This window comes from Capsicum annuum, chromosome 8 (assembly GCF_002878395.1).
Source record: "Capsicum annuum cultivar UCD-10X-F1 chromosome 8, UCD10Xv1.1, whole genome shotgun sequence".
In the NCBI taxonomy this organism is placed as follows: domain Eukaryota; kingdom Viridiplantae; phylum Streptophyta; class Magnoliopsida; order Solanales; family Solanaceae; genus Capsicum; species Capsicum annuum.
This window is the reverse complement of record NC_061118.1, coordinates 49501905-49512693: the sequence shown is the minus strand read 5'-3', so window position 1 is coordinate 49512693 and position 10789 is coordinate 49501905. Positions and strand designations below refer to the sequence as shown.

Sequence of the window (10789 nt, the reverse complement as noted above, 5' to 3'; positions counted from 1 at the left end):
TTTTAACAAAATATATTTACATCAAGAAACTCCCTCTCTTGTGATGACTTTAAGTTTATGATCTTAATGTGAAGGATTTGGAATGCATGATTTATGGCTTGAAATTTGTTTACTCAAATACCATAGTATTTTGAGCATGATTTAGAGATTTAAGAGAGGGAGTTTCTTGATGTAAATATATTTTGTTAAAAGAGAAAGATTTGCATGAGATTAAAAGATTTGACATGACCAACTTGCATCATTGAAAGTTTGACAAGAGAGTTGCATACATGCGTTTACATGAGTTTTAGAGAAAGAGTTCTTTGAAATGATTTATTGATACGGTGGTCCCGAATTTTTTTGTGTCTCGAGTCGGGGGTCTATCGGAAACAGTCTTTCTACTTCTTTAGAGGTAGAGGTATGACTGCGTACATCTTACCCTCCCCAGACCTCACTATGTGGGAATACACTGGGTTTGTTGGTGGTGGTGGTGGTGGTGGTCCCGAATTTATGTTTTGAAAACGGAGATTGTAATATGCTAATAATGGCTCATAGATGTGACATGCAAGTCAATGGTATGACGATACTATAAGTATGTATGCCAGAACAGATAAGAGATTTCAGAGTATTTTTTCAGAAGATGCATGATTTTAAAAGAGTTAAAAATGGGCTTAAAGAAGGTTAGGTGGTTATCCGAAGAGGGCTTGAGTTCAAGCAACTCTTAGCCTAAAACCGTATTTGCCGATATGGGTAGATTATTATTGTACGCTGGCGACGGCCGTGTGGCGTAGTAGATTCAGAGACTCCAACCCTCGCGGCACACGTGGGTTGGGGACTTGGCTGCCGAGTTAATGGCAGCTTCCATATAGCTCGTGGAATTTTAGAGTTGTAGGGCATACCACCTAGCGCAGAAGTAAAACAAAGAATGTCTCAGACTTCAGATGATTTTACAGTCTTTCGAAAATGCCCATGTGATTTCTTACCGTATGATATGTTTATGAACTATTTTAAATTGCTCTCATATATGTTGAATATAAATTATTATTTTGGGTTTGCTCTGCGTACTAGTACATTTGTATTGACCCCCTACCTCCCAGGGTCTAAAGCTCAATTCAGAGGTCCTACTAAACAATAGAGTTTTCAGACAAACAGTGAAGTGTGCAGTTGGTGAGCCTTCATAATTCCAAAAGGCCTGTGTCTTTCAGATTATGTTATTTATTTTGGTTTAGGTCCACTGGGGGCCTTGTCCCAGCTTTCAGAACAGTTTTGAGATGTACTAGAGATTTCGCAGACTGAGTCAGATCTTATTCAGATGTTTTGAATTGCAGCTTTCCTTCTTTTGTCTTGAAATCCAGAGTTAATGACCATGTTTCCTATCAGATTTTATTTCCGCATTTTCTTTTATGATATGAATATTGTGCATGATTACCAGATACGTTCGGGTCTTCATGGTTCGGGATGTCCGTCAAGACTAGGCCCTAGTTCGGGTCGTGACAGAGAAACCACTGATGAAACTGCTTCCGGTAGTGACAAAAACAGTGGTAAAGCCACTGACAAGAGCAGTGACATTGATGATTGGGAGGACAAGGATGTGTTATTGAGGAATTGGATCTCTGGTACACTATCAGAAGAAACCATGTACCTCATTGTAGGCTGTAAAACTGACAGGGAAATGTGGGAAATCTTGGAGGAAACATACCTCCAAGCCACTAAGGACAAAGAGTTCCAGTTGAAGCAACAACTTCAAACCATTAGACTTGGATCCAAGTCTACTGATGAGTTCTTGAAGGAGTTCAAAGGCATATGTGATGGTTTAGCAGCCATACACAAGCCAATGGATGATGACAGTAAAGTAATCAATTTTACCAAAGGGCTAGGACCCAAGTACAAGACATTCAGGACCGTTATGCTTAGTAAGCCTCCCTATCCAACTCTAAGCCAATTAGTTAATGCTTTGAGAGGTTTTGATCTCAGGGAAGATGATGGAGAAGAACCTCAACAAATCAACCACAACACTGTTTTCACTGTTCAACAAGTCAATCATGGCAAGCAAAACAACTATAGGGGTAGAGGAAACTTCTATAGAGGTAGAGGAAACATGAACTACAACTCAAGAGGCAGGGGTTTTAGAGCAGTTGGACAAAGCTCTAACCAACAGCTTACTCAAAACACTGCAAATCCCTCAAAAGAGAAGCAAGACTCTGCTGCTTGTCAGATCTGTGGGAGAAACAACCACAATGCACTCAAATGCTTTTATAGATAGGATTTTTCATACCAAGCAAAAGATGACTTGCCTCAAGCCTTAGCACCTATCAACTTAAATAATCCCAACAATGTAGACAATGCAGTCTATGTGGATTCTGGAGCAAGTACTCATATGACAAACTCCTCAGGTAAACTATCTAATCTAAAACCTTATGAAGATCTGATAAGATAGTAGTTGGAAATGGAAATGAACTCAATATACATTGGTAGTGGTAGTGTATCTGGCTTAAAACTGAAAGAGGTACTGGTTGTTCCTGAACTTAAGAAGAAACTATTATCAGTAAGCAAGCTAACAAAGACAATTATTGTACAATTGAGTTTGATGAATTAACTTTTGAAGTAATGGACAAGAAAATAGGGAAGCAGTTTGATGAATTAACTTTTGATGTAATGGACAAGAAAATAGGGAAGCAGTTAGCCAAGGGATCTAGAAAGGGAGATATTTACGCATTGGAAGGCAACAATCCACTAGCATTGACAGCAATGCAGACAAAAAGGAGTAGCTTTAGTTCTAGTGATGTTTGGCATGCCCGACTTGGGCATCCAAATTCTAAGCATTTAGAAGTTTTAGACAGAAATAAGTGTATCAATATCACTTCTTGGAATAAAAATCCTACTGTTTGTGTTAGTTGTCAAATGGGTAAAGGTTGTAAATTGCCTTTCGATTTGAAAAATAAAGTCGAAAAAAAACCTTTGCTAAAAGTTCATTATGATATATGGGGTGCTGCACCTATTGAGTCTTCACAACATATGAGAATTTATGCACTGTTTGTGGATGATCATAGTAGATACACATGGCTTTATTCATTAAGAAGAAAATCAGACTTCTTTGAAGTGTTTGTTAAGTTCCAAAAGATGGTTGAAAAACAGTTCACTAAAAGCATTAAAATATTCCAATGTGATGGAGGTGGTGAATTCGCTAGTTCACAATTCATTAATCACTTGAAAAATTGTGGTATTGTTAGACACATTTCTTATCCAAATACACCTGAGCAGAATGGTATTGCAGAAAGGAAACATAGGCATGTGGTAGAAACTGGTCTAACTCTATTGCTCCATGCTAAATTGCCTTTGTTTCTATGGACAAAAGCCTTCCTTACAGCTGTTTTTCTAATAAATAGGCTACCATCTTCAGCTCTTAAGAAGGAAACACCTTTTCATAAGCTTCATGGAACACACCCTGACTACAATAGCTTGAAAGTATTTGGGTGTAGGTGTTTTCCTTACATCAAAGGAAGCAGCAAGTTCTCTCCAAAGACATATCCATGTGTTTTCATTGGTTATAGCAGCCTCCACAAAGGATATAGATGTTACTATCCATCCACAAGAAGGGTATTCATATCAAGACATGTTGTCTTTAATGAACTAACTCTACCTTATGTGCAGGAAAATAACAACACTTCTGCAGGATCAACTCATTTTGCCACATTTTTTGAACTCTTCTCAGAAGCCAAGAAGGCAGGCAGTTCATTGGCAAGTCAGAATTCTAACTCATCAAGTCCTCCTGTAGCTACTTTGGATAACACTTCAGGGGAAGTGATATCAGCTACACCAACACTTGAAGTACTAGCACCAAAAGAGTCTCAATGTGACACTATGGAATTACCAACTCCTACAAAAGATCAATCTCCGGCAAACTCTTCCAATGAGGTGCATGTAGGTGACAAGTTGCAGATTGAGTGATCACCAACAATTGCCAAAGAAGTCCCACACTGTAGATCCAAAGGGAATTCAATGTGAGGTTGATTCCTCAAAGTTTTTCCCTGATCAAGAATCAACTCAGGAACCTGTGTCAGCTCCAACTGCACCAGTAGAACATGTTATGATTACCAGGTCAAAAGCTAAGAATCACTCTTTGTCTCATACTTCTTTATCTGCAGATAGGTTCAACACTGCACCAAGTGAACCTAAGTCACTCAAAGAAGCACTTGGCTCTTCGCACTGGTCAACAGCTATGCAGGAAGAATTACAAGCACTGCATGAAAATGAGACTTGGATTCTTGTTCCTAGGACTGCCAAGATGAATGTAATAGGCTCTAAATGGGTGTATAAAACCAAAAATAAGGTGAGATGGATCAATTGAAAGATATAAAGTCAGGTTAGTTGCAAAGGGTTACTCACAACTTGAAGGGATAGACTTTGAAGAAACTTTCAGCCCTGTCGTAAAGGCAACTACAATCAGAGTTGTCCTATCTGTTGCAGTCACTCAACATTGGTCTATTAGACAACTAGATGTTAAAAATGCTTTCCTACATGGACGTCTTACAGAGAAGGTTTATATAAGTCAACCACCAGGCTTTGCTGATAACAGGTATCCAGGACATGTTTGTCAGCTGAAAAAGGCATTGTATGGCCTAAAACAGGCTCCTAGATCCTAGTTTGAAAGATTCAGCATGTACCTCCTCAATATTGGGTTCAAGTTCAGTAGATCTGACTCATTGTTATTCACTTTTCATAGCTCAACAGGAACTATATTACTACTGTTGTATGTGGATGACATAATTGTGACAGGAAATAACTCAAGGATGATAGATGAAGTTGTGAAGAAGCTAAGCACAGAATTTGCCATGAAAGACCTTGGGCAGCTGAGTTTCTTTCTTGGAGTTGAAGTTACCTATTTTCCAAATGGAATTCACTTATCTCAAAGCAAGTATGCATATGATCTACTCAAGAAGATGGACATGACAAACACAAAGGCAGTACATACTCCCTCAGCTCAAAAACATAGCTTATAGGAGGCTACTGGAATAGCAGTTGATCCATCAGTGTATAGAAACATTGTAGGGAGTCTACAATACCTGACACTGACCAGACCAGATATAACCCATGCTTCTAACCTTGCAAGTCAGTTCATGCAGAGTCCTAACTCTATGCATCTTCAAGCTGTGAAAAGGATACTCATATATATTAAATGAACAATCACTCATGGTCTATGCATTACCTCCCAGTCCTCACTCAAGTTATATGGCTTTTCAGACGTTGATTGGCAAGGGTGTGCAATCACAAGAAGATCCACCGCTGGTTACAGCATGTATCTTGGTGCAAATTGTGTATCATGGTCCTCTAGAAAACAGAACACAGTTGCAAGATCAAGTGCGGAAGCTGAGTATAGGGCCTTAGCTTCTGCAGCAACTGAGCTTACATGGTTGACTTATATACTGCAGGATATTGGCATATGCATCAAGTCAGCTCCCACACTGTTTTGTGACAACTTAAGTGCATTGTACATGTCCACCAATCCAGTTTTGCATGCCAGAACTAAACACACATTGAGCTGGATTATCATTTTGTCAGAGAAAAAGTGGCTCAAGGACAGTTAGTCACTCAGTTTGTGAGATCAAGAGATCAACGAGCTGATATTCAAACTAAGGCTTTAGCAAAGGACTCATTCATATTTTTTAGAGACAAGCTAAGAGTGATCAAATCACCTCCAATTAGCTTGAGGGGAATTGTTGAAGATAATGATAAGATTACTTAGAGATAAGCTCTAGTTGTTAGTGATAAGCTTCAGTAGTTAATATCATGTTACTAGTAGAGTTCATGATACAACAGAACTCTAATCTTAGCTAGTTTAAAACTTGTACTAGGACTCTAGTGTACTGTGTGTATATAAATACACTGTTGATGTACTATGTTTAAATAATCAATATACAAATCTTTCTCTTCTACATAGCATCAGATTATCACAATAAGTATTGTGTAAGAAATATTAGAAGGCTTCGTTTAAGGATAGTGATAATCATTTTAGAACTAAATTACTTCTATTTTTGGGCTAATGAAGATATCAAGATCCATATTAGGCCATCCCAACTTGTTTGGGACAGAGGCATACTGGTCATTGTTGTTGTTGTTAAAGAGTAAATAACTTCATGTTTCAATATTTTGGTCCCCTTACGTGGAATAACTCACCCGAGTTCAGCTCAGATCCAATTGCAAAATTCTGTAACCACTCCAAGTCCAAGCTTAATAAGTTAAGGGCAAGTATATAGAGCTACATCAATGGGAAACACCATACACATACACAACCCAAAAATACATGGTCTATGTGAAGTTCTTAGGTCCAGCAAAAGACAAACCTTAAGGCATTGGATAAAATTACCAGAACACCCTTATGACGTATTTTTCTTTGAGATTTGTGAGAAAACCAGAAAATTGAGTATTTACTTCTAAACAGTAAAACCTCTAGCATATGGTCCAAATCACAAAATGCTAGGGCAGGATCCTGAACCAATGTAAGACAAATTTTCTCTGGACCACCGACCAAATTAACGCCCAGATTATGTGACTTCTGGATAAGATAGTGGGCCTCGTGAAAAGGATGTGATAGACATGATTCCAGACATAGCATATCTGCTACTTGTCTAGGAGGGCTTACTAGTACAAGATCATATGGGACACTAAATAAATAAGCTTTCACTAAAGACTGCATAAATTTACTGCCAAAAAAGGAGGGAATTCTGTCAATTCACATCTATACCTTGCTAAAATTCCTTCAGGCACATACATCCATATGTACTCATAGATCTAGCACCAAAGTCTATTACAGAGGATATACTGCACAATGGAACCCACCTCAAAAGAAAAATTAACCAGTTCCCTCAATTTGTATGGTGTCCTTGTATGAGGAAAAAAAAAAGACAAATACTCTTTGTCTATTTGTCTGATGACATATACATATTTGCTTTCTAATGGAGCATTGTAATATGTTGGATTTAAACAATAGGAAGATATTCTAAAACAATCTTTAAGATGATAGAGAGAGCACCTTGGAAGTTCACCAATAACCACTAGAAGACGGAAATAGTGAAAGAGGAGAGAAGAGGGAAAACAGAAGGAATGTGAATACAAACCTTGCTATAAATTGTATTTTGAATGCCATCAAGCAATATCCCAGTTTGCCTAGCCAAATCACCAGATGTATGAACAAGCCTTTGCAGGCGCTTTTCCTTCGCACTCTTCAGAACCCATAGCGGCTGAAAAAAAAGTTTATTGTTTGTAAAAGCAATTCCAATGAAGAAATGAGTCAGGGGAATGATACAACAGTCCTCGAAGAGATGCTAATAGAAGGACTTACGTAAAGAGCTCAAGACAAGATAAATGTGGGAGCAGAGAAATGTAATTCAGTGTACTTAAAATTTTCAATTTTGATTAAGTTGCAAACATGCAAAAGCATTCAGGAATACTCACTAAATAGATGAAGTAACACTTACTGTAACAATGTTAGAGGAATGACCAAGGTATTTCCGAATTGAGTTTCCTTCGCAGACTACATGACTCGCACTGCAACCAACAAACCACTGTTTGACAAAATTAGCACCTTCTGCTGCTGCAGATTCGATGACCTAAATTTCACAACAAGAAGTCAGAGAAAACAGTATAAGCACCTTTAGTAATTTGAATTGATGCACCTTTAGTAATTTGAATTGATTATAATGGCATAAGCTTCAGACTGTCATGCAATATAGGGATACATTTCTTGTAAAAACAAAGAAAAATGCCAAGTGGCATACCACCGATTTTCAGCGAAACAGAACGCATAAACATATAAGACTTATATCAGCAGTACTAAGAGCAAAACAATCCTGTATATGTTGAATAACTTATTCAATTTTGAGCTTATAACAAACTCAACCTACCTTACTATGCAGCTCATCGGAAACATCTGGATCAACATAAAAGGTATGACCAAACAGAGTCCTTCGCTTAGGTTCTCTTTCAGCGTGCTTTAGTGGCTCTTCAATCATGTCAGGTGGTTTGCTATGTTCAGGCAATGCAACAGGAAGACATGAATGCTGCCTGCTAGCTTTCTGAACAAGCCCATCGATATCATCTACAGAGGAACCACCTTGTCCAACACCGTTAACGCTATAAAGGGATTCACTCAGCCTCACTGGAGCAAACATAAGCAATAATGTCTTAGTCATAGAAACACTAAGAAAAAAAAAGACATAAATTCCCTAAACCTTTTGTAAAATAAACTGCGGGTTGCGCCTTGATAACAAATGCAAATAAAAGGTTTATTTATTACAGAAGGAAAAAAATTCTAGTTAACCATCAATTTTTGGAACTCCTTCAATTGACAATCCATGTAAATACATCTTAAACAGAAGAATGACAACTCAACTTCTAGAAATTAAAGCAGCAGCTTATTTCTCTCCAAATAAAAACATGAAGGGTAATGCTAAGTATCTCAACCATTTGAACATCAAATGTCCACGCATTAAGTTTAGGTAATTCAACCAAGCCTATGTATTCCTTCTGCTTAAACAACGTCTAAGTAATTAAATTTTTTTCTAAAAATATGTATTTTATGCTACACTCGCATCCCTTGCCACAAAAGAGAAGTGGGTGCAGAATCTTGTATCTGCCTTTGCTGGAAAGAATCTATTAAAGAATCACAGTTGACTAGTTATTCAAATTGAAAGAAACAAATTTTACCAAAAAACAAAAAGAAGGATCAGCATGCTCAACAGTCCACTTCATGGAAAAAAGAAATAACAAAATTAATCAATTGAAGAAGAACATTACAGAAAGCAAGTAGTTAAGCTTACTGCATCAGCCCTAATAAAAATGCAAACAGAATGCTTCTTACCGTTCCTTCTCACGCTATCCACAAACCATGCCAATGAAACAACAAGGAGGCCATTTTTTAAACCATGTTTTGAGGCATGCTCAAACTTTCGTCCAGTAAAACTGTAGCAGACATTAAGGATTACAAATACAAGCAACAAATTTTAACCAAAAATACAGCGATTAGACCTGAATCACCTGATAACATGGATCTAACAAGCAAGTTATAAATTAACTAGATACACATAATCCAATTTACATTGAAAAGATAAGTGGTCAACTGAGAAAATACCCAAAAAAAAAAAAAAAAGAAAGTACTATCTTTTACCTTGGTGGAAACAGAAAGTAGTATAGAAAATAATGATCAAGGAAAAAAAATGAAGAAACAAAAGGATATCTGAACCACCAGATGGGTACATTGAGGGTGCAAATGTGGGCTGTATTTACCACCTAATCTCTCTGTTGCTTCCATCACTTGCTTCCTAGATTCTGGTATAACATATTGAATAAACAAAATAAGCATAGAAAACTAATCAGCAGAAGAAACAAGAAAATATAAGAACAGAAAAATTAAAAGTAGAAGCAACAGAACATATCATACAACAATAAAAAAGGGCAGTCCGGCACACTATGCTCCTGCTATGCAAGGGGGTCCAGGGAGGGAGTATAAATCCCACAAAGTGGGATATTGGAAGGGTAGAGTATACACAGAACTTGCCCCTAACTCTTGGAGGTAGAGAGGTTATTTCCGAAAGACCCTCGGCTTTAACAGAACATACCATGACACACCAATGTCAACTTCATATTTTACCCAAAAAGAAAAAAAACAATATTTTCATCTCCTCTTTCGATTGACATTAATTTTAGCTCAAATATTCCAAAACCATATTATAAAGAATGCAACAACAAACCTTTAGAAAGTCCAGTAACACAGATAACAAGTCCAGAAAATGGAGTATTGGATGGAGTTGTGAGTATTGATTGAGACATAAAAGAGGAAGAGGAAGCAGGAGACATAAAGGGTTCCAATGGAATCCCTCTGAATGAAGAGGACAAATCAACTAACATCTTTGAACACCCTTTGCTACTTACCACCTCTACTCTTCCTCCCCCACCCATTTCAATCAAACATTCAAAAAAAAAAAAGTGAGATTTTGTCCTCTTTGATTCTTGAAAAGGAAAAAGAGTGAACTTGATCAGAATATACTATAAACAAACGGTGTAAAAAGGGAAGAAAAATAAAGTGAAGATTTTGGTCAATTGGCATAAGAATGAAGAGACAAATGGAACATTTTTTGGGCTTTTTCTTTATAACATTCTCTGAGTCACAGGGAAGTGAGGAAAAAGGGGTCTTTGGAATGATGAGTATTTGGTTGGAGTCTACAAAAAAATAAAGAAAGAAAGAAGAGTAAAAGAAGTGTAAATATTCTTGCACTGTTTAAGAAAAGAAGTTTAAAGTGATGGGAGTGTGAAATAATGAGAATCTCAAGAATTGAACTTTATTCAGAAATGGTGGGATGTTATTCTCATTGATTCTCAACTTTTGCTTTTTAAGAGGGGATTTCAGAATTGAGGGGATGGAAGGAAATGTAGGAAGAGAGGAGGGGAGAGTGGGGGACCCTTTTTTTGAAGTTCAAACGGACATCAACAACATACAACTATTGGAAAAAAAAAAACGAATATTTCTGTTACTTTCATATGCCCTTTTCCCTATTTTTGTCAAACTGTTGTAAAGATAATTAATGGCGCTTTTAATTCCTCAATTATCACATTACTATAAGTTTAATTCTTATAATATTTAACTAAGCACTTTTAATTAAAGAAAAAAAAGCATAAATATCCTCCTAAATTTGTCACCACAACTTAATTTAGTACTATAAACTTTACGCACATTTAAATATCCTCTTAGATAACCTGTGTGAATTATATTACCCATTTAATGGTTAATGTAATAAAAATAAATAAATAAAGTATG

The 10789-nt window shown here is 36.9% G+C and overlaps 1 protein-coding gene across 1 annotated transcript in view; it reads right to left on the bottom strand.

Annotated features, from left to right (window-relative positions):
- The window catches only part of LOC107839040, a 25073-nt gene extending 14615 nt beyond the window's left edge, over nucleotides 1–10458 (bottom strand). Inside the window, exons 1-6 of the mRNA XM_016682380.2 lie at nucleotides 9726–10458; nucleotides 9212–9303; nucleotides 8837–8939; nucleotides 7881–8134; nucleotides 7455–7586; nucleotides 7095–7217 (exon numbers count right to left, since the gene is read on the bottom strand). Of these exons, the coding sequence (XP_016537866.1) occupies nucleotides 7095–7217; nucleotides 7455–7586; nucleotides 7881–8134; nucleotides 8837–8939; nucleotides 9212–9303; nucleotides 9726–9933 (912 nt within the window). The 5' untranslated portion in view covers nucleotides 9934–10458. The remainder of the gene's footprint in view (nucleotides 1–7094; nucleotides 7218–7454; nucleotides 7587–7880; nucleotides 8135–8836; nucleotides 8940–9211; nucleotides 9304–9725) is intronic.
- Between the last annotated feature and the right edge of the window lie 331 nt (nucleotides 10459–10789).